The 21,003-nt window shown below is 44.8% G+C and overlaps 1 protein-coding gene across 1 annotated transcript in view; it reads left to right on the top strand.

Moving 5' to 3' along the window:
* Positions 1-21,003, top strand: part of NDUFS2 (NADH:ubiquinone oxidoreductase core subunit S2) — a 100,642-nt gene that overhangs the window by 21,982 nt on the left and 57,657 nt on the right. The window contains exons 3-6 of the mRNA XM_085639177.1: positions 2,429-2,619; positions 8,571-8,691; positions 16,865-16,977; positions 19,209-19,283. Coding sequence (XP_085495303.1) covers positions 2,429-2,619; positions 8,571-8,691; positions 16,865-16,977; positions 19,209-19,283 — 500 coding nt within the window. The remainder of the gene's footprint in view (positions 1-2,428; positions 2,620-8,570; positions 8,692-16,864; positions 16,978-19,208; positions 19,284-21,003) is intronic.

Here is a 21,003-nt window from a genome sequence, read left to right as displayed (position 1 = left end):
GCGTGCAGTAGATGTGGTGGATGGGGTAGATTGGAGTGGGGTGGAGTAGATTGGGGTGGATTGGGGTAGATTGGGGTGGAGTGGGGTAGATTGGTTTGGAGTGGAGGGGATTGGGGTAGATTGGAGTATAGTTCAATAGATTGGGTTAGAGTGGTGTAGATTGACGTGGGATAATTGGAGAGAGATGTAGATTGGAGTAGGTGGGGCAAATTGGAGTGAGGTAGAGTAGAGTGTTTTTTTGAGTGGTGTAGATTGGGTGAAGTGTGGTAGATTGAACTGGAGTATATTGTAGTAGATTGTAGCAAAGTGGAGTATGATGGGATAGAATGGGGTAGACTGGAGTGGGATGTGTGGTGTGAAGGGGCATGTTGGAGAGTGAATGGTGTATTTTAGAATGGAGGGGGGTAGAGTGGAGTATCCTAAAATGGTCTGGTGTGGTATAGAGTTGAGTAGTATGCATGGGGTGGTAGTGCACTGCCATTACAGACAACACTTTTTTAATTGAAATGACCATCATTTGCTCTGAAAAACGGGTTTACTACACACAAAGGATAATGTGTGCAAATGCCATCACCTAGTGTCTTGATAGTATTCAGATATTTGTTTCCACCGCACTTCTGAATTACAAAAAAAGTGCTTCATTTGTACTAATTCTGCTATAAACTGAAACATCAGCACAGTTCAGTGTTTTTTTTGTTTTTTTGTTGCCATGTGCTAAAAACATACCATCCTACATCCTCTCCTCTTACACGGATACACAGCAGGATTGTCACATAAGTTCTCTCACTTTGAAGTAAGGGAAAGAAAAGTAAACACCAAGCTCCCTTGGAAGAGAGAGCTTGTCTTTGAATGCACAGCAAATCTGACAAAATGAGAACAAGATTTAAAGGCCTGCTACAGAAAGCTAGTTTGTGGAAGTATATAATAAACAAGGTTTGGGCAGTGGGATGGACATACTGAGCCTGGACAGCCTAAAGCAAATAAAGCCAGAAAATAGAAAGCCAGACAATATGAGTTACAATTCACAAAGCCAATGGTAAGCACTGGGCGGAATTCATTCCTAGGTCAGCTTTCTGAATGTCCCCAAGAAGTCTTTAGCAAACCAGACAGCAGTATTGGTGCGGTAAGGGTGCTTTGGCATCAATCGGTTTCTGCTGGTCTTCTGGTAGGCTTTGACCTGCTCATCTTTTTAAGAGCACTGTTAATTCACATTGAACATGTAAACCAGTATTTACAATGCTATTTGTTTTGACCTTTGAATAGTGTATCTAGTACCGGTTTGAAAAACACTGGCATAGCAGTAGCAGGGCAAGCTTTTCTAACCCAACACAAAGGGATTGGAAAAATTGAGTTGTGAGTGACAGTGTGTGGATGAAAACATGTACAAATGTATGAGCGAGAATGTGGAAGAGAGTTAGCGCATGCGAGGATGTCAGTGTCTCTGAGGTTGTGTGTGTGTCTGTGTCTTGATGCAAGTGTGCTGATGGCCCAGGCATACTGAAGGTATTTCTTGGTTCAGGGCCACCAGTGGCATGTCAGTGGAGAGTGCTACCCCCGGCAAAATGCAGGCTTTGCCATACTGGATTCATTTATTTTCTTAGAGTTGCTCAAGGCAAACCACTGTCAGTGACTTATTAGAAGTAGTTAATTGCATAAGAGAGGGTACCCATGGTATGGGGGCACAAATGGCAAAATGCTGGCCCTTGCACACCAAAGGTAATTTTTTACATTTACAGACCCTAATGTAATGTATGGGACATCTATAGCAGAACTCTGGCCTATTCTGTTTATTTTTTGGCATAGGGTTGGCATCCCTGGCATGTGTTTGTGGCACCCATGACAAAACCCTGCACGTGACATACTAGATGTACTTGCTAACATGTAGAGTGAATCCATGGCAGAGTTTGAAAATAAATGGGGTCAGCTTCTGTGGAGTGGCACCACTTGTAAAAACTAGAATATTGTACGAGTGTCTCTCAGAGACTAAACCTTTTAGCAAATTGGGCTTTAAAATGCACTATTTGACCTAGTTCTTTAAAAATATTCCCAGGGGAGAATCCCCTTAATGTTCTTAGGAGAAGTCTTACTCACTGGTGGAATTCGCAGCATGTATTACGCTCTACCAAGATCATCGGCCTCCAAAAGTGTGCAGAACTGGCAGGGAACAGAGAGAGAAGTGTATTGGAAGATTGATCAGTGTGTGCATAAGGGTTCACCGTAGAGTTTTGTAAATCACATAAACACTAGTGTCCTATCAATCAGTGTATCAAATTACTTGCATTTCTCAAATGGACTGCATGCCCATACTACCTTCAGTTCTTCCCATTTTCTACTTAAAAATTGGGTCTCTAGACTTGGGCCTCAAAAGGGTTTTTCCATGCAAGTGTCCTTAAAATAATATGCTTCTGTCACTTGTGCCTCTGCATAGACAAGGACCCCCCTGCTCAGAAGGATGTTTCCAACCTAACCATCAACTTTGGACCTCAGCATCCTGCAGCTCACGGAGTTTTGCGCTTAGTATTGGAGCTCAGTGGAGAATCTGTGAAGAGATGTGACCCCCACATTGGCTTACTCCATCGTGGTACAGAGAAACTGATTGAATACAAGACCTATCTGCAGGTAATCCGTCCTTATTACGCTGGACCCCAAACTTTTTTTCCCACGACCCACAGAAGACCTTTGTTGCCAGATTCCTCTTCACACTACTGTGCCATCCTTTTCACAAATGTGATATAGTGTAATGGCCAAGTTTCTCACTATAAACCCAAGGGGCTCACATTCTAATTATTGTTTAACAGTTTGACCAGAAATCCAGGGATGTTAGATAATTCATTTTATTTCCTAGCACCTCTATTCCCTTATTTACTGTTTTCAGCAATAATCTGAAAACAAGAATCCGACAGAGATTCTAGTTGCAGATACCTTACCTTCGAATTTCCCCTAGCGTTAAACTGGATCCGGAAGATTTTTCATGAGTAGTACCTCTGCGCCCCAGTAGGTGGTGGTGATCGGCTCTGCATGACATCGTCTGTGCCGGAAGTGACGTCCCCATCACCTATAGAGACGCCACCTAGGGGTGTTGATGTCTGTTCTTTTCTTTCCGGGCCAGCTACCCCTCAGTTATGTTTTTTTACTGGAATTTTTTGACATTTTGTTAACTTTTCTGGAGGGGTATTGCTCCTGGTGTGATAGAATGTCACCTAGGAAGACAGGATTCAAGCCCTGCGGCACCTGTTACGGACCAATGTCGGTGACTGACCTGCACTTTGTGTGCCTGTGGTGTCTGGAGCGTGACCACAAGACATGTCTTGTTCTGATATCCGGGCCATGAAGCCGAAGGCTTTGAAGGAGTGTATCCAGAAACTCATGGTGGCCCTACATGTGACTCAGTGAAAATCGAGGTCCCAGTTGAGCGAGATACTGTTTGCGGAGTCCAAAGTATTCATTGTTCCACTCCAGTGGGGCCATCCCCATTGTGATCCCCAACTCTGACCCAGAGCCAGAAGGGCTTCACCCGATGCTGCATCCAACCCCAGCAGGACGTTTTGATCCTAGATCGGAGCCTGAGCCCTATTCTCATGGGCTGGGACTCGGGGAGGATTGGGAGGGGTCGCTGGACCTTGAAGAATACCAGCCATACGACCCTAATATGGACTGGGCTGAGGAACTGGGTGACGACAGTGGACTGTATACTTTTCCAGATACTGGCATGCTTTCTCCCTCTTCTGTGGCTATGGAGGAGGGAGCTTCATATGCAATTAGTGATGCAGAGAGTGGATAAAGTCCTTAACCTTCAGTTTTCCTCAGCGGCAGTCAAGTCTAACATTTTGACAGATATGCTGCAACTGGGAGTCTCCTCATCCGAACCCTTACTGCTGTTCAGTGAGGCCCTCACTGACGTCCTGTTGGGGACCCAGTTTAAACCCAACACAGGAGCTCTTGTGAATTGGACAATCTCCCACTGCCAAAGCCCCACCCCAGGGGTCCCACATTTCCCAACCCTACGAGCTATCCTGGAGAGCTTGGTGTTCCAAGCCTCAACATCCCAGGGCACATTCCCTACCGCTTGCCTGGACAAGGAATCCAAGAGGCTGGGGAAGAAAATGTTTTCTTCCTCCAGCCTAGCTTTGCAGTTTGTGAACACTGCATGCCTTTTTTTTGCTGCTACTTCCACACTCAGTGGGAAACGGTTGTGCAAGTTCTGCACAGGTCTGGGGGAGGCACAGGCCATCCTCTCTCAGGCTATTGTTGATGGGAGAAATGCAGCAATACAATGTGGATTGGACACGACCGACTCAGTGCGCGTATCGGTTTCATTGACAGTGGTCCTGAGGCGCCACACCTGGTTGAGGATGACTGACCTTTCAGTTAATGTCCAACTTTCCTTTATGGACATGCCCTTCGATGGAACCAGTCTTTTCGGGGATAAAGCCGATTCAGAGCTGGAGTGCTTTGAGGACTCTCTAGCTATGGGCCTCTCAGCAGCCCCATGTCACCCCGACCTACCTTTTGCTCCTTACATGACTACGGAAGAGGCTTCCAACCGTGCCAATATCCACCGAGCCACACATGCTTCCCAGCCTCTGCGTGGACGAGGGTGTGGTACCTACAGACCTTGTGGGTCAGGTAGCAAGTGGTCTGGTCCATCCCCCGCCTCCAAGCCCTTCTAATCTGCCCCTTTACAATCATGGGTTTCCAGTTGGTGGCAGGATTCACCATCACCTGACCCACTGGCAGTCCATAATATCGGACAGTTTGGTCCTGCAGATCGTCCAAAGTGGCTACTCCCTCCCCTTCGAAATGAACCCTCCCTCCATGCCACCATCTCACAACAGGCTAGGTTGCCAGTCTTTTCCTATCTCGACGACTGGCTTTTGAAGGCTGGCTTACCCCACGTTGTTGTCTCCCACCTCCAGGCTATGTCCTACCTCCTGCACTCACTGGGGTTCACTGTGAGCATGCTGATATCACACCTGAGTCCCTCTCAGATGCTCCCTTTCATCTGAGCTGTTCTGGACTCAGTGCAGTTTCGGGCTTATCCTCCCGAGCGGCTGTGATACCGATGTTTCAGCCTCTGTCCTGGATTTCGGTGAGGCAGACCCTGAGGCTGTTGGGACACATTGCCTCCTGCATCCTGCTTGTAACACATGCTTGATGACATATGCAGACTCTGCAGTGGGACTTGAAGTTTAAATGGGCACACTGTCAGGGCAACCTCTCCAACATGGTCCAGATCTCAGAGGGAACTGCAAAAGACATGTAGTGATAGCTTATGAGCCACGATTGGGTTTGTGGCAGATTCCCTCTCCCTTCCCCAAACAGAGCTGACAGTAGTGACGGATGCATCACTCCTTGAGTGGGGCGGCCATCTGGGAGGTGGAGATCAGAGGACTCTGGTCTCTGGTGGAATCCGGTCTCCACATCAATCTGCTGGAGCTCCGTGCGATCCGACTGGCATTGAAAGCCTTTCTACCTTACATCAAGAGAAGGCTAGTGCAGATGTTCATGGACAACACCATCCCCATGGGGTACTGCAAAAAACGTAGTGGGTTAGATCGTGGACCCACTGTCAAGAGGCCCTGTGCCTCTGGACATGGCTGGAACAGCAGGGTATATTCCTGGTGGTTCAACACCTGGCAGGATCCCTGAACGCCTGGATGGACAAACTTAGCCGTTGATGCCTAGCGAATCACGAATGGCATCTCCACCCGGAGGTGGCGCAAGGTCTCTTTAAGCAATGGGGAGAGTCTTGGTTAGATCTGTTCACCTCCATCGCGAACAAGCAGTGTCAGCAGTTTTACGCATTAGAGCTTCTAAGGCAGCTCTCTTTCAGGCTCGCTTTTCATCTGAAGTGGAGCTCAGGCCTCCTGTAAGTCTTTCTGACCACACTACTCCTTCCCAGAGTTGTCAAGAAGATCAGGAACGACCGGGCCCAAGCCATCCTTGTGGCTCCGGACTGTCCACAAAGAATATGGTATCCAGAGCTACTGAGCATGGCCATTGATCCTCCAATCAGACTGCCCCTTCAGGAGGATCTTCTGTTGCAACTGCACAGAGGGTTCTCCAAACAAACCTGTCCACTCTCCACGTTCTTGCGTGGAGAATGAGTGGCAGCAGTTGACAGGTGTCAACCTTCCTCCCCAAGTCTGTAATGTCATCTTGGCAGCTGAGCGTCCTCCACCAAAACAGTAAACGCCTACTGTTGGAGACAAAATTGTGGCATGGTGTGCAAAAAAATCCATTGCACCCCTTTCTGCCCCCTGTATGAAGTTCTACTCTTCATTCTTACCCAGCAGGGCTCTGCTCTGGGTACTCTGAACGGATATCTCTCTGCCTCCTTGCGGCTGCCTGACCAATCCTCTTTGTTTAAATCCCCTATTGAACATGCGTTTTTGAAGGGTCTCCTCTACATGTTTCCCCCTTCACCATTTATTATGTCCCAGTGGGGCCTCAATTTGGTTCCCACTTTTTGTTGTGTGATAATTTTGAGACTCTCCACAACTGTCCCCTCAGGCTTCTCACATTAAAAACAACCTTCTTTGTGGCAATAACATCTTCCCGTAGAGTGAGTGAACTGCAGGTCTTATCATCTAAGCTCCCTAACCTCTCAGTCTATCCTGAGAAAGTGGTGCTTCACACAAGGGCCTAATTTCTACCGAAAGTATTCACCCCATTCCATGTAGGCCAATTGATCACCCTGCCTACCTTATCGCTCCTCGACCTACCTCGAAAAAAGAGGAGCGACTCCATTGTCTGGACCCAAAAATGAGCATAGTCCTTCTACCTTGACCGCACAAGAGATTTTCGGGTAGGTCGTCCACTCTTCATGGGGTAGGTTGGTGCGAAGAAATGCCGGGCAGTGTAAAAGCAAACCATCTCATGCTGGGTCGTGCTCTGCATCAAAATCTACTATGCATTGGCACGAAACAACCTCCTCATGGCTTGCCAGCTCTTTCCACCTGAGCTAAAGCTGCGACCACTGTGTTCGCATGGGGAGTTCGGTTCTGGACAGGTGTCAGGCTGCAACATGGGCGTCCTTGCACATGTTCACCAAACACTTCTTAGACAGTCGGGTCCACAGGGATGGGCACTTCGCCCTTTCAGTCCTGCAGGACTTCCTTGTTTGAAATTGGTCCGCAGACCCACCACCGGGGATGGTATTGCGTCTGTATCTATTCTAAGGTAAGGAATCTGTGGCTAGAAGCCTCTATCAGATGAACAAGTTTCTTACCTTTGACAGATTTTAGGGTCAGGGTTTATTCCTCTCAGAACCCTAGTTTATCCACACTAGTGGTCAGTGTTGTGTTATTCATGGCGCCATACTTCTGGCGTGGAAAGTCATGAAAAGTAACTGACAATAGTGCGCCTAGGTGGAGCCTATGTTGGTGACATAGACGTCCCTTCCGGTGTGGACAACGCCAGTTGGAGCAATCGACGCCACCTACAAGCGCGCAGGGGTACTGCTCACGAAAAATATTCTGGATCCAGTCTGATGCCTGGGGAAATTCTAAGGTAAGTAAACTGCATCTAGATATATACTCTACTGAAGGTAAGTAACTTGTTCATTAAATGCAGTTGTCCAGTTTTTATATAGCTTCTCTTTTACTCCATCTCGAATTGCTATCAATTTCACACATAAATGAACTGAGTTACAATGCTATAGTGATTTGTCAAACATTAACTTAGTATGGTAAAACGTAATGTTGGTATTTGAGCAAAGGCATCCATAGATCTCTTGTGTCCCGTCTATTAGAAGCATTGAGTTCCTCTTCGGTTAAAATGTAATTGTTGGTTGGTAGCAAGGAGGCAATGAAGGGCAACCTAGTAAGAAATTGTAGCAAAGAACAAAATAAAGCAGGCATAGAGTGGAGGTGCAAAAGAGACTCTAAATCAGCAGAAATATTCACAATTTGGAATAGAGGTAGGAGGCTTTATTTAAGAAGGTGTGCAAGCCATTGGGACGATATCTTTGAATACTCAACCAGGACCATCGAGCTCTTTCTGTCGAATCTATGTGAATAGAATGTATTATAATCATTGGATTGAATCTAATGTTATGTTACTTGTACTCAAAGCAATAACTACCAGTATTTACATTCCAACACATTTCTCCATCATCCAAACACACTCATTGAGGGTAGTTGGCTGGGCAGTAATCACTCCCTCGTGAAGATGGTCAAGGTTGCCAAGGTTTGGAGCAGCAGAAGTGGACTTTTCTCAAAATTAAGTTCTCGTTTCTGCTGCGTTGCTCAGAGTAAGTGGGTGGCAGAGTACAGTTGCTGGTGCAGTATTTTCAAGAAGGACAGCGCTCAGAGGGGGATATTGACGTTGGTGGAAATGACCGCCGTCAGGGGGAGTTGGACTGCTGGTGGCTGGTTAGATGTTTGTGACAGGCCATGCTTGGGTACTGCAATTCCAAACACCTTAATTTACACCTTGCCTACATCATTTATTGGTGAATGAATGCATTAAGCACCAGTCAGTGAGATTGCAACTTCAAAAACCGAATCTTCATGTAGCCATAGGCCCTTAATTACTGTTGCCGTCTCCTGCATTTTCTTTATCCACAGGCCCTACCGTACTTTGATCGCTTGGACTATGTATCTATGATGTGCAATGAACAGGCCTACTCATTGGCGGTTGAGAAACTGCTGAATATTCAACCACCACCAAGGGCACAGTGGATCAGAGGTAAGGAGAATGTTACCCTTTTGAATCCACAGTCGTAATATGATACAATATTGTCTGGCGGAACCAGTGACTGACTACTGTTACCACTCTCTTAACATAGGCATCTTCCATAGTTTTATAAATCAGCAGGATTGCATTACAGACACAGTTATAATTCAACTTTAAAATAGTTCATTAAGATCATTAGACTCCACATACACTTTACAAAAACATTAGCAGTACAACAAAAATAATTTTAATCCAATACATGCTACACAGTATTAAAAAAAACAATGAACGCGTAACATGCTGTAATATTCTACAGTAGAAGTGGTTAATAAGTTCATCGTATATAAGTATTCAAATGCAAGTGCAATTATTCTTATCCCACCAGTCTTCATAAACAAAAGCAACCTCCTTGAATAGCCAAATTTATGATAAAGGATCATGTGATGTAATTAATTTGGATGATTTTACCGCACATGCATGCTTTTTTAGGTTGAAGCTTTATTCAAGCAGGTGTATTGGGAGTTTAACCCCAAATTCTATTTTAAAAGGAGGTGCTGGATAGAGGGAACCACTAAAGTCAGTCTTGATCTTAGCGCGTGTTATTCTGTTCTCCTCGTGGACCACCGATGTGGCTTAGTTGGAAAGCCACACCAGAACTCTACCCTCTACAAGACTTCCTTTGGGTGTGGCTACAGCTCTAGAGTCTCCACTTCATGAGTGGGGCTCAGTATTAAAGCCACAGACTGGATCTTTCTGCTTGCTGTGAGGCTTCCGAATAGGAGATTGCAGTTTCTCTTTAGGCTGTTGATTTTCAGAATCCAGACCAATTTATCTCCTCATTTTACCCACATTCCTACAGTGGTTCATTGTGCTTGCCAGTATTGAGGGTGCAAGAACTCATAAGCTCCAGAATTCCAGTACCTGCTTTACATTTCTTCAGTACATGTTGGAAGATCAAGATCCAAGTAACATTAACGATTTAGCCAGTTATAGAGTGAGGTTAGATGCTTCATGTAGCATTTTGCAGTTTCATACATGAAGACTCGTTTGGAACTAATGCACAATCTGAAGACTTTTGTCTATTAAAGCAGCTCTGGCAATGTATAAGATCGAAATTGCTCGAGCGGAACATTTTTCTAGCGCTATCTTGGCTGCACCCAACTGCACAAAGAAAGTGTAAAACATCATGCATGATTTGTTAATCCGGAATGTGTGAACTAGCTTATACCTGCGTCACAGACTTTATATGACAATCTGGCTGTGTTTTTCGAGGAGAAAATCATAAAAATCATCGAAGGCATTAATATTTTATCTTCGAATCAGGTGTCGCCGAGACTCAGTGATAAGGAGTAAGTTGGTGAACTAGACCATTTCGAGCACTTAACTGAAGATGAATTTCAAACTACTGCAATTTCTATGTCCTCCGGCTTACCCCTGGATCCTTTACCTCACAGGGTTTGGAAGGAACAGGCGGGAAAACTCTTTCCACAGCTCTGGCAAATCTATTGTCTATCTTTGCAAACTGACGAAGTCCCAGCAGCTTGGAAAAGGGCAAATGTATAACTTTTATTTAAAAAGTAATTGCTGGACCCTACAATGTTAAGAAACTACAGACCAATCTCTCTTCTACCATACCCCATCAAGAATCTGGAACGTTTTGTCAGTAAAATGTTATCTCAGTTCCTGGAAGTCAACCACATTTTGGAAGAAGAGATATTTGGTTTTTGACCAGGACACGGGACTGAAACAACTTTGCTCACTGCTATGGATATGTTTTAATTGTAGTAAACAGTCCAGGACTTGTTATGAGAAAAGACTCAATTTAGGAGCCCACGCACAGACCCCCAGAAACCAGAAGACCAGGTAGGGAGCTATCGGGAATAGAACATGGGCCTTTTTCAAAGGTAAACAAGAAAGTTAATGTTGTGTATGCAAATACAGTGATCTAAAAGGGCAATAGAGTGTTTTCAGCTACAGTGACGAAATATATCTTTGAACACATTGCTATAGTATTGCATAGAGTTATAGGGAATTCTAGAACTATCCATCATTATTGTGTTCTGGTATAGCAACATTTTATTTCCATAGACAACCAATACTCTACACCAGGGGTCTCCAACCTTTTCTGTTTTGAGAGCTACTTCAGCTCAAGGAAAGTCCTGTCGAACTACTAGCAAATTGTATCACTGTAAAATATTGACAGCACATGTAAACATTACACTATGACCACCCTAAGCAGGATTATCATAGTGCCAACCAAGTATTCCAGGCGATGTTACCAGAAGAAATGCTAAGGAAACATTTCTCAATATTAAATGCCCCCACCTGATGGATAAAGTAACATTCAAATCTTCACATGCCTTGTTGCACAAAGGACATAACCACAGCAATAAGTCTCCTCAATTCAGCTTGACTTATCTTTCAAGTATCAATTTTGAATGTGTTTGGAATTGCAACTTTTTGTCTTCATCAGCATATCAATTTCTGAAAATGCTCAGATTTTTCTATCACCGCTTTCCATTTTGGGCAAATAAACTACATTTTCCTGAAGAAAACCTTTGTTTGAAAAAAATGCCTTTAAAATACACATTTTCATTTTTAGGAAATACAGGGCCCACAAACATCAGCTTATTTCAATTGAACACTCACCTGTACAAATGCCTCACATGGACAGACTGCTCGGAATGGTCCGGTATTACAGCCATAAGCCATGGCACCATAGCACCGAGGACGACTATATAATGCCAATAATGCCCACCAGTATACAATTGTGCCAAGGCTCGACACCATAAGGACCAGGATGGCCACCGTATTATTAGTCATGGCCATTATTATGCAAGGGGCAGCCACAATTATATCAGGGACACCTAAATATAGTGCAGTAATGCTGTTCATATGTCACTGATGGCTGCCAGTATACCATAACTAGACCAAGAATACCCAAAATAGTTAAGGATGGCCGCCACAATTATGTCATTGGCACTATCATGCCATGAACTGACACAATTGTGCCACAGACCAAACCCATATGATGGGGGCTAGCATACTCATTTGGTAGTCCTTGACACCAGGTGTAGCTTACAGGAAGCTATAGTGTTTATAATGGACGCACACATAAATAAATGTAGATGAGGCTCTTAACCCCTTCGATGCGCATGACGGAGCGGTTCCGTCATGCGCATCGGTTGCGCTGTGCGGATGACGGAACCGCTCCGTCATGGCCCCGCCCACGCACGAACCCTTCAGCACAGCGCAGTAATCCGCGCTGCGCTGAAGGGGTTAATTTTCTCTGCTCAGGATTATAGCTTTCCTCAGCCCTTGGCTGCTCATACACCCAACTGAAACATTTTCACTCTGACTCCTGCAGTCCCACACGTTAGTGGGTCAACACTGATTACTGCTTAGGCTACCACTACCACTCTTCATTTATAGCCCACTCTCCACACACCTGGTGAAATTGATAAAGCAGGGGACTACCACATGGCCAATCACCTTGTGACTTAGTCCGAGACTGGATAAAGATGGCCATGTGGCAGACTCAGTAGGCCGACAGTGTGTGTTTGATTGTTAAGATGAGTCCCTGCTGTAGGCTGGTTGGCTAAAGATCTTCAGATGAGCAGTGCTGCCTTTTGAATATGCTTAGAGTCTCCGCATAGACTCTCTGAATGAGATACTGGGAATGAGTTCACCTCTGAGAGCTACTTTGAGGGTACTGGCGAGCTACCAGTAGCTCCCGAGCTAATCGTTGGAGACCCCTGCTCTACACCATGCTTTAATGGTAGGCCAGGACTTGTCCCTCTATCAGCGATCTTCCTCACAATGGATCACATCCAGCCTACTACACAATTTACTGCGTGTCTCATGATATTGTGTGTGCACATATTCATATTAATGATGGTTCTTCCACCTTCAAGATTTTTAGATGTTTAATTGCTTTTATATTTTCTTCTCTTGTACGTACATACATTCTACAGCAGTGTTTCCCAAACTGTGGGTCGCAAGCCAATTTTTGGTTGGTCGCAAAAGTTCAAGAAAAAATAAAGATGTCTTTAAATTCTGCCTTTATCATGTCGCTTTGCAGCGCTTCAAAGACAGAGGTCAAATGTCGGGCTGTGTCTTCTGACACATTGCTGCTTATGTTTTTTTACATGAGGATTGGTGTTTACAAATTCCTCTCACTTTGCAGTCAGTGAAACAAAAGTCAAGTGGATTATGTGGCAATCTTACTGGGGTACAGGGAGTGGCAAGGAAAGGCTGTAGGATGTCATTTTGTAGAAATACCCAACAAAATGTAAATACCTGTAATTAAACTGAACACATTCAGCAGTTAGGAAAGCAAAACATAAGCACATTTATTGTAATCTTGAAGTGTGATTCAAGTAGAGATTTTAATAGAATCAAAATAAAGCAACACAGTTTACTTGGCCATGTACAAATGATAAATATTCACTGAAACTCAATTTCCACACATTATCATTCTGGGAAATATAGTTTAAGCAGCAAAACGGTTTGTCTGTGCAAATGTGGTGCCCATTCCAGTGGAAAACGTGCTATCAATAACAGTGCACTACCAAACGTTGTTTTAGTTCCATTAAAACAATTGCCTGCCTCATGTCCAATAAAATGAGGTGAATTGGAAAGGTTTGTTGTTCTAAAAATGTGGTTGTGGTTTAAAAAAGTTTAGGAAGCACTGTTCTACAGCACTCTAAGACTTCTGTAAGGTGGAATGTCAAATCCTGAGTACAATAAAAACACTAAACACAGGACTAGGGAAACCTCATTCACCCTGATCTGCGTGTATGCATGTAGGTCTAATGCCTATCTGGATTTGGGAACACAAGGTAAATCTGTCTAGGTCTCCCGGACTAGTGCTAATAGCGAGTGAGTAGCAGAGGAGCAAAGAAGGCTGACCAGAGTCTCAAGACCCAGCGTTTGAGCTATATCACAGGAAGAGTCCGTTGAAACATGCAACAGACATGCCTGACACTCCGCAGTCTATATGTAGATTGGAGGGCCTACTGTCTCAAGAATTCTGTGCATGCACCAAATATTATATCTATAATCCATTACTATATACTTTCCTATTGTAAGGTAGGTTGAGAACAATTATTGTAACGATTATTTGGTGATTATCTTGGGCAAATAATACAAACATGTAAAAATACCAAACTGTTTATCCACAGCCTAACAGAAATCTTGCCTATTTTTCTGTATTAATGAGAAATGTGAATGCAGTGCCACATACTTTCATAGATGGTATGCAGTCAACAATTCAGCAAACTGGAAATGTTCATCAATCAATCAAACAGGATTTGTAAACCGCAGCGTATCACCCACGTGGGTATCCAGGCGCTGAGATCCAAGCTGCTCGGGTGGCCTCCGTTGAGTAGCCATGTCTTGAGTCTTCTTCTGAACTCCTGACGAGAAGGCGAAGTCCATAGATGGAGGAAGAGACTGGTGGGAGTAGGAGCGTCCTTCACTGTTGCTTCGGCGGATGCGAGGTGTAGGAGAGGAAGGTGTATCGCAGGAGTCTGGAGTGTTGGTGGAAGATCAGGCATGGTTGATGCATACTGGTCTTTGGTTCTGCAGGGCTTTTTAGGCGCGAGTCAGAATCTTGAAAGGCAAGCTCTTGTGCAGGAGAGCCACTGGATTTGCTTCAGGTGAATGGTGATACGGCCATCTGGGTAGGTCGAGGATGAGTCTGGCATTTGAGTTCAGTGGTCTGCAGTCTCTTCAGGATGTGTGGGGTAATTCCTGCATAGAGTGCGTTGCTGTAGTCCTAGCGGCTGCTGACGAGGGCTCAAGTGCTGGTGCCTCTGAGGGAGACTGGGAGCCATTTGAAGATCTTTCAGGGCATGTGCAGCGTGAGGAGCAGGCGGAGGAGACTCTGTTGATCTGGTTCTTCATGTTGAGTTTGATGTCTAGGATGATGCTTAGGTTCCGGGCGTGGTCCGTGGGTTTTGGAGAAGGTCCCAGTTCAGCAAGCCACCAGGAGTTGTTCCAAGAGAAAGTATTGTTCCCGAAGATCAGTACTTCATTCTTGTCTCTGTTGAGCTTGAGGCTGTTGTTTTGCATCCAGTCGGCAGCGCTGGTCATGCACATGTGGAAGTTGTTCCTTGTTGTGGAAGTACCTGCGCATAGCAAGAGGAGGATCTGGGTGTCGTCTGCATAGGAGATGTTTAGTCATTGGGCTCCAACAATGTTGGCCGAGGTGGTCATGTAGGCGTTGAGCAGTGTAGGGCTGAGGGATGAACCTTGAGGCTTGCCGCAGAAGATGTTCTTCGGTTCTGGAGTGAATGATGGAAGGCGGATTCTCGGTGTTATTCTGGTGAGGGAGGATGCAATCCATTTGAGGGCGTCCTCTTCAATTCCGATGTGTTGGAGCCTCTTGATCAGGGTATGGTGGGACACAGTATCGATGGCCGCTCAGAGTTTGAGGATGATTAGGACCGCTGCTTTTTCTTGATCAAGGAGGGTTCTGATGCCATCATTGACTGCAATCAGAGCGGTTCCGGCGCTGTGGTTCATGCAGAACTCAGATTTGGATGCGTCCAGATGATTGTTGTTATTGAGGTATTCCATGAGATGGGGGTTAATGCCTTTTTTGAGGATCTTGGCTGGGAAGGGGAGCAGAAAGAAAGGCTAGTAGTTTTTGAGCTCCATTCGTCAGGGAAGGTTGCTGAGGTGATGAATGTGTTGAAGATGGTTGTGAGTTTGTCGCTGCCGGCCTTATTGCTGAAGTTAAACATGTGGTGGGGACAGGGGTTCATGGGTGCTGCTGAGAGGATGGAGTGCATGATGTCTGTGGTGCTCTGCATGGTGAGCTGGTCCCAAACGATGATCCTGTAGTCTGGGGCAGCGGCTGTGGGGGCAATGAGGCTGTCGTCGTTAGCGGAATGGGTTAAAAATCTTTGTAGATGGTGGTGATCTTTTCGTGGAAGTAGTCTGCCAGTGTGTCGCAGAGCTCTTGGCAGAAGGCTGATGGTTTTCGGTTGCTGCTTGGTTGGAGAACTCCTTGACTATGCTGAAGAGTTCTTTGCTGAGTTTGGTCAGTATGATGGGAGCAACTGTGTGGGTGCAGTCGGAGATCCAGGTAGTGAAGTTCTTGATGGTCTGTTCAAGGTCGGGCATGTTGTCGGGCTGAGAGGTGTTGAGGGCATCGGTCCATTGGCTTTCGAATATAGATGCTGGGTGGTCTGTAGGCAGCTGCTGTGAAGGCGAAGTGGATGATTGTGTGGTCCGTCCAGCTGAGCTTGTGACATGGCTGTACTACACTGTTGCTAGCTGTGAAGATGGGGTCCAGCGTGTGCCCTGCAATGTGAGTGGAATCGGTGACTGCCTGGGTGAGGCCGATGTTGTTCATGGGCTACAAACCTGATTAGGCCACTGTCTTTCAGAATGGCTTCCTGCAGAGAGATGATGTCTCTGTTCGCTAGCTGAAACAGAGGCTTTTTTTAATGTGTTAGAATCGGAAACATTGGAATGGGTTGTTCCCATGCTGTCCCTGAGAATACGTTTAAGTCACCTCTGAGCATGAGAAGATTGGTTAAACAGGTTTATTAGTCTAGCACAACCACCCCTGGAGTTCTCCTCTCTCAGCAACTGCCTGCTCTCTGCCCCTGGATTCCACTCTCCAGAATCCAGTGGAGAGGCTGTAGGTTGCTAAGATACAACATATATGTTGTAAGAAATATACATGCATAGAACACAATGCTAGTAAGGAGGATCATTTTTCTTTTTATAGGAGTATGTTCTGCAAAAAGCATCACTAACCAGCGAAGCTATGTATATATCATGAAATCTATTCCAGAAATCAAAGCTCAGCAAGTTTTCTTAAAATAGTTCAATAATTCAAATATCTCACATTATTTGTTATCCTAAAGAAAGGCCCTGCACTACAAAGGAAAGATGTTATAGCACAAGGAATCCTCTACCGCGATGACTGAGCATATGCATCATTCTCACCTTGGTGTACTCGGCGTCCGACTCCTTCAGCTGGCTTCCTCTGTAGCACCCAGCAACACACCAAAATCCTAGGCGTAGTCGAGCAAGGAAGGTTGCTTCATTGATATTCGAGCATAACACCTCACTTTGACATGTATACTTTAAGACCTTGCTCTGCATTTAATTGGTATGGAGGGCTCATCTGATGTGCCTGTGTCTCTCTTTTCCTCCGTCCTCACAGTACTATTTGGAGAGCTCACTCGCATCGCCAACCATATTATGGCTCTCACCACTCATGCCCTAGACATCGGAGCTATGACCCCCTTCTTCTGGATGTTCGAAGAGAGAGAGAAGGTAAGTGTTCGAAGCATGTGCTTTTCAGAATTCATACCAGTGAACAGGCTGCTCAGACTGACAGTATTTCAAATTATTTCCACATTGAGGAAGGGAACTCTTTTTCACTATGGCCTTTTGGCATTTAAACAAATATAAACTCATTCCAGACACTAAAAAAATGGCATGATTGAAAGAATAATCAATTTATGTCGACTTTACACTTGTATGCCAAGCTTAAGTGCAGCAATACAATCTGGGGATATGCCCGCTGTTGCCCAGTAGCTGTTATTGAACAGTTTGATCCAGAATTAAACATGGCCTGAGTAGTGTGTTTAGAATCACAATTGCAACAAACACACAAAAGGTGATGGGAGAAATGCTTGCAAATCATCTAAACCATGGGCATTCAGTATGGCACCACATTTAAACCTAGTTTTGCATTCACAAAGCCACTCTAGACAGATGCCCTCTTTCCACCTCTGAACATAACTCATGTAAAAAGTACTTGGCACCAGATCCATGTTGTTGCTAAGTTTTGTGTTCTTTGGGAAATACAGTGTATAGTCTTTAACTTCATTCACAGGCCATGCTGCTTGAAATAAAGTCACTTTATTGCTTATCTCCTATGACCTTTACTGCTCTTGTCTTGAATGTTTTATATTACTAATGCTCTTTTCTGTCTTTGGTTTGGATCCCAATGGGAAAGCACTGCTGCACATTTTAAGGATGTTAATATATGTGATTTAAATGTGGTCGGATATTCAGGATATCTGAATTAGGTTGTGGCTCTCCTGTTTTTAGGTCTCGCCTGACCCAGCGCATGCGCTGGTCTGGCGAGACTTATTGAGAGGGCTCTAAAAAGTGCTACCAGGCCAGCCTAGAGCTACAGTGCATGTGCGCGGGCGCGCGTGCCGCGCTTTACCGTGATTACTTTCACTTTCGTGGCCGCAGCAGGGCCGCTTTGATGTGTGAACGCAATCACTTTCACAGCCCCACGGCCGCTTTGCATAGCCAATAGGTCTCGCTTTTGGGACCTTATAAGTATTTAGTTATGCAACTGTTGCATGGCTAAACACTTATAAGGTCCCAAAAGCGAGACCTATTGGCTATGCCAATGCTTGTTAAATGTGATGTTTGCCTGCTTTGAGGTGTAGTTCGATTTTAATTTAATCTTAGAACAAACATTACAATTAACTCTCAATTTAACGCCAAGAAAAAAGGCAGATAAATTGAGTAGGTTACTTGGGTGACCATGCACAATCTATCCGTATACCAGAACTCTGACTGCATCCATTGGTTTTCCCTCCGCCACAGCCCTAGTTCCATTAAAACGCATGGATTATCTGCAACCAATTCAAAAGGAGATCACTGACAAAAACTGTACCTACCACAATATACAATTCTAATTTGCACAAATACATGATAGCAACTTTGTATTATTAGCAGAAACCAGAGGCAAAAAAGTCTGCATGCGTTGCTGCCTCATCTTCTAGCGGCAGTGCGCCTTCAAAGGGTTCAAATAGATTCGCTAGTTTTGACGTTTTCAGGCATTTTTAGAAAGACAGTGCTTAATAAAAGAAAATCAGATTGAATCAAGGTTTAGTTTACTGTCATGGCAACCTAACTCCCAGTATTTGTGTCTCCCCCCCCCCCCCCCCCCCCCCCCCAATGTACAATCCCTGCAGGAATGCCTCAGTATCCTGTTAACAGCTAAAGTGAGACCTCTGTGTTTTAGTTGTATGCTTCTAGTTAGACATGCTGTGTTTTTTAAAGAAGTGTTGTTTACTGTGCTATCATGTTTAAAGATGCTTTGATGGCAGCGTTCATATCGCCCTGCGCAATATGTGACTCTACCGATAAAAAGCATATGAAAGGGCACGTTTTTAGGCACTTTAAGAAGACTTCCTTGCCTCATCCTTAACTATAAAAGAAAAATCACTGACCTGAGCAGTTTCTAGCATCCTAGTTAAAACCAGAGCCAGATTCCTTCTCTCTGAGAATGACATGCGTACTCTCCTTTTATTATTGTTGGTGACAGAACTTTTACAGTGGATTTGCTGAAATCTAAAATGACCTCTATTTCAAAATTTGCCAGTTCTTAAATTTATGTTGAGCCTCTGAAGTTGCAAGCTGGCTTCAACTCCTGATGATACACCTAGAATATGTTGGTGCTTTTAAACTTCTATTAACATTTTACTTATGCAGACAAAAACCTAATGATTCATGATTTTGTTTTCATATCCCTCTAGATGTTTGAATTTTATGAGCGGGTGTCTGGTGCAAGGATGCATGCAGCATATGTACGCCCAGGAGGAGTTCACCAGGTAAATAGAAAATGACCATTGCCCAAGTTGGCAAACTCCCAACATCATGTTCCGTGGACAGCTGTACATTTTAATTTTAGATCCCCAAGCTATGCATGACAGAAAATTATCAGCAGCACCGAAAGGTCGTAGAAGTACATCAACAGCTCAAAACCTGCCATAATCCTTTATTTTCTTGTGCAGCAGAACATTGTTAGCGCTGGTCTTATTCGAGACAGAATAGGACCATCCAGCTGCTTTCTAGGCTGTCATTTCCATAATCAAGGGTGATGTTCTGTACTCGTGCATGACTCGTCCTTTTTGTGTTCAAAGCAGGACAGGACAAGTCCTGATATATTTCTAATCGTATCATGCATTCCTGCCTGTGCTTCTGAAACTAAGCTATTTATTTTATTTATTTATTAAATGTGTAAGGCGCGGCAGCTACCCAAAAATCGTTTGTCGGAGCAGATCAAAAGAATGTATAGCACCTTTGTAAGATTACTGGTTAAAAAGCCAAGTCTTCAGGGATTTGCGAAAAAGGGCATATACCGTTTTGTTCCGGATAGCTGAGGGAAGTGAATTCCATAGTGAGGGACCAAGGTATGCAAACGATCTACCTCCCATCCGAGATAGTTTGATTCTGGGCACAGAGAAGTTCCCTTAAGTGGATGAGCGAAGGAGGCGGGTAGGCACATAGGGGCTGCCCAGAGATTGCAGATACTGAGGGGCAGCGCCTATTTTGATTTTAAACATGTAGCTCAGGGCTTTGAACTTGATTCGGTTCTCCACCCTGAGCCAATGCAGGTCCCACAGATGACTTGAGATAGAGGTAGCTCTGGGAACTCTGCAAAGTAGTCTTGCAGCATAGTTCTGCACCATCTGCAGCCTGCGAGTCACCACCTTGTTGGATCTGAGATAAAGAACGTTGCCGTAGTCCAGTCTTAAGGTGATAAGAGCCTGGACTACTGTTCTCTGGGTAGACTCAGGCAGCATTTGATGATCTTTTTAAGCCACTTCAAGATGGTAAAACAAGTGGCAGTTACCTTGACTGCCTGATGGTGCATAGTAAGCGAGTCATCGATGATTACACCTAAATTGCGGACTTGACTGGAGGACCGAGGAAGTGCGCCAATCTCACCGGGCCAATGTTGTGGGCCCCTGAGATCTTTGTTTTTACCAAGGATCAGAACCTCCGTTTTCTCTCCATTAAGTTTTAGGTGATTTGTCTGCATCCATGATGCAATTTTAGCCAAGCTGATGGCGGGGATGACCCAGCTGTGTTTTCCATGGAGAGAAAAAAGATAATCTGGGAGTCATCTGCGTAGGAGAACAGACACAACCCTGCATCTTTCGTGATACCGGCTAGAGGCCTGACCTATAAGTTAAAAAGTAGGGGGCTAAGGATGGAGCCCTGAGGCACCCCTTAGGGTGAAAGATGGATGTCGGAGCTGGCTTTTGGGGAAAAGATTTGGAAAGTGTGATTAGCCAGGAAAGAAGTAAGCCAATTTAAGGCTGAGCCGCAGATACCTAGCGATCTTAACGTTTTTACTAATATTGTGTGGGATACCGTGTCGAATGATGCCCTTAGGTCAAGCAAAATGAGGTCGACAGTATCTCCAGCATCCAGATGGCGACGCAGCCTTCCCGTTACCCACAGTTATGTTGTTTCTGTGGAGAAACCAGCTCTGATGCCAGATTGAGATGGGTGGAATAGTTTATTGGTTTCGACAAAATTAGA

This window comes from Triturus cristatus, chromosome 12 (assembly GCF_964204655.1).
Source record: "Triturus cristatus chromosome 12, aTriCri1.1, whole genome shotgun sequence".
NCBI classification, from domain to species: Eukaryota; Metazoa; Chordata; class Amphibia; order Caudata; family Salamandridae; genus Triturus; species Triturus cristatus.
Note: the sequence above shows the minus strand (reverse complement) of the source record. Positions and strands in the feature narration are given on the sequence as shown.